General features: G+C 34.9%; 1 protein-coding gene across 1 annotated transcript; it reads right to left on the bottom strand.

Annotated features, from left to right (window-relative positions):
- Positions 1–579: 579 nt before the first annotated feature.
- Positions 580–957, bottom strand: LOC147380759 (uncharacterized protein At4g19900-like). The gene has a single exon (XM_086431306.1). It carries the CDS (start codon positions 955–957, stop codon positions 580–582), a length of 378 nt encoding a protein of 125 aa, XP_086287432.1.
- Positions 958–3,455: the final 2,498 nt, after the last annotated feature.

Below are 3,455 nucleotides of genomic sequence, written 5' to 3'. Positions count from 1 at the left end.
ACCATTTTCATTATTTTCATTATTTTATATTTTCAGATTGTATTATCTTTTCTTGGTATTATTTGGATTGATTTTGGGTATGTCACTTTGGAATATCACTTTTTATGATTCAATCTAGGGTCATTTTGGGATGACCTTAAATAATAAAAGATTCAAATTGACATAAATTAATGATAGAATGATGGTGGTTGGGATGAGAATTATGATTTATTATTATTATTTTTATAAATATTTTGGATGAATTTTTTTAGCGTGTTACTAGGCATAGGCGGCGAGCTGTGAAAATAAATTATTTGTGAGTGATGTGGTAGGAAATAAAAAATTTTCCTTTTTTAATGTTGTTCGTGATGAGGAGGGGATTCTAAGAAAAAAATCAAAAAAAAAAAAAACACTTTCAACGTGGTGTGCCAATAGTAAAATTATCATTTTTGTTATTCTATCTCCTTCCCAAATGGGTTTTGACAGCAGAGAGACGTTTCTCTCTCTCTCTCTCTCTCTCTCTCTCTCTCTCTTTTTATCCTTTTTTCTTTGTCGGGCTTTCTCCAACGAATTCAAACCCATCTTCTCGGACATTTTTTGTTAACTCAAAGAACAGTTCTTTTTTTTTCCGTCAAAAGTAACGGAGATTTCCTCAATAAACTTAAACAAAAGTGGATGTTTCTCATCAAAAATCATAACGACGTTATTCAATCTCATCCAGTTCTTTGTTCCAACATCCATGCTTTGCGCTCCAATGATGTTCTTCAGATATGAAAGCTTGTTAAGAACTATGAAATCTGTATCTAAATAGATTCCTCCATATTTGTGAAGAACTGTGAGTCTAAGAAGATTTGAAAGATTCCATGCTAATGGAATCTCACCAGGATCTTTGTTCCCCTTCTTCATCTCATCAAACCAAGCTTCTGCTGGTGTGTTTTTAACAAAAAATGGTAAATCTGGTGCGACTGCGAGAATCATGGATCCATGATTGATTAAAGGTTTTAAGGTTCTATTTTTGATTCTGCGAGAAGAGAGTTTATTTATTTATTTTGCTCCAATAAAATCTTCCCATGCGTGATAAAGGGTTTTCAAAAAAAAAAAATCAATGAAAAGGGTTTGTCACTCAATTTTCCTCTTCTTGATTCCTTTCTTACTCCACTCATTCCAAATCCAAGTGTCTTTTCTGCTAATAAAAATCCAAGTATTTTTCTTTTTTCGATTGGAAGAATCACCCAGACGAACCGGTGATTGTATTTCGTTTTCGATCAAACCTGATCATTAAATCAGTAATAGAGGAGTGTGTGGAAGCTGTTCCATGGAGGTTTTCAAGTCGGAGAGCTAATTCTGCTTCGGTTTCGAGCTCTAATAGGGCATTAATGGCATTCGACTTCCAGCCTGGGTTGATCTTTGTCTCTCTTTCTTAAATTAACGCTTCTATATTAAAATATAATAGAAGAAAGGAAAAGAAAGCAACACTGTTGTTTGAGAGTGGCTAGGGTCACACCAATTTCTACTAGCGCCACGTGATTTAAAAAAAAAAAAAAAAAAAAAGAAAAGGTTGAGTATTCACATTTAAAAAAAATAAGTAAAAATAAAAAATCAATTTTTCTCAGAAAAAAAGGATCAAAAACTTGCTTGACGAAAGTTTTAGAGAGTTGTTATACCAATTTTTTACTTCTTACACACTAATCTATATGTAAACAATTATTTATTTTCAAGGGGATTGGTGCATTGTAAGTAAATAATTGGTATGCCAATAATATCTCAATTTTTATCTCAATCGTTGGAAATAACTATAGGTAGTCCTCTCTACGGCTAAAGAGAATTTTTTTTGGCACACCAATTTTTTCTAATGTTACCTCAATTATAAGCAATTACTTGATAATTTACATAAAAATGGGGGTGGCATTAGTGAAAGATGGTATGGCAATAATGGCTCACTTGTTGGTTACATGATTTTTTATTTATTTATTTATTTATTTTTAGACTCTTGTTTTTTCAGTAGTTTTTTTAAAAAAAAAAATCTCCCAATCTCAACGAATATCATTCTGTCATCAATTCAAATATTTGTTGGAATCTCGATTTGTTTTGGGTTGCCCAAAGTGATCTTTGATTAGGCTCTAAAAAATTTAATAGAAAAAATCTTTGTACTTGTTTCAATGTTGGATCAAATTGATTATTCTTTTGTTATATTCATTGATTGTCCATTTTAATGTGTTTGATATTAATGTTGATGTGATGGGCTTTGAATTGTTTTGATCAATATATATCTGATGTCCATGTTTTAATAGTTTGAACTGGCCCACGGGCCCATTTATTTGAAAAATGCCTCGGGCACACCCCACCCTATTTTGCACACACTACAAGCACGTTTATTGCTTTGCATGCTTGCATGTCCCTTATAGACAACGTGGCACTAGTGCATGGCCCGGTCTCTTCGGAGATGCGATGTCATTCATGAAAATCACAACTCTAGTCAAGTACCTTAGGGTATATCAAACTGGGGCATCAGTACCGTCTGATCAGGTGACTCTAAAAGGTATATCGATGCACCTAGGCTGGAGCGACCTGAGCCTTTAACCTATTGTAAGCTGCACAGTCACATGTCCCGTTTGCCAACGTAGTACTAGTACGTGGTCGGTCCCCTCGTGGGATGCCAAACCATTTATGAAAGCTACAACTCTTGACTTGTACTCATAGGCATATCAAAGATGATCCAAGTACATCAGTTGCACTTATTGGTCAAAACCAGTGCCTAAGCGAGATTCTGCTCTGATGTACTACGACACTAGGAGGATAGACTATGTCTATTCTAGAAAAGAGGAGATTTAAGAGTGTCTTTGCTCAAGCATCACGCGCCACCTTTGATCTGGGGATTAAACTGGCTGCTTTTGACTTCAGAGAAGTGAGTTGAAGTTTTAGATTATCACCTATGCGGTTTATCAAATCAAGTCACCACGTATCGTCTGATTGAGTACGCTTGAGAGGTATATAGGTGTACTTGGGTAAGGGTGGTCAGATAAAAATGCATTGCACGTAGTAAGCTTAGAATCTATAAACTTCCCTTATAGGTCACGACTCGAACTTATTGTAGGTGTTTTCGGGTTGCTCTATTTTATTCAACCAAAAGGTAAGTGGATGGATCGGTCCACACTGTTCCAATTGAACCCGCAATACCGGTCCAACCCAATAGACTTAATTGATGAGACATACTGGTCAATATCAATTTAGACCAACTAGCCCAATTGATAAATGGATCTTATAGATCAACATATGGACCGGTTGAACTAATTGGCTTAAAAATATTGGATGAAGTGGTGCAAGTGGAATATTCAAATCTATTGGGTCGAACCGACCCAAACTCAAATCGGTACATAGTCCCAATCACCTTGCATTGGCCAATCTAATTTAATGGATTGAATATTTCATACTTAACAAGATCGGTAAATCATATTTGTTGATCGAAATATTTCATT

The sequence above is a fragment of the Akebia trifoliata genome, unplaced genomic scaffold (assembly GCF_017979445.1).
Source record: "Akebia trifoliata isolate Shusen 1 unplaced genomic scaffold, ASM1797944v1 Contig01006, whole genome shotgun sequence".
NCBI classification, from domain to species: Eukaryota; Viridiplantae; Streptophyta; class Magnoliopsida; order Ranunculales; family Lardizabalaceae; genus Akebia; species Akebia trifoliata.
This window is presented reverse-complemented; position numbering and strand designations above follow the sequence as displayed.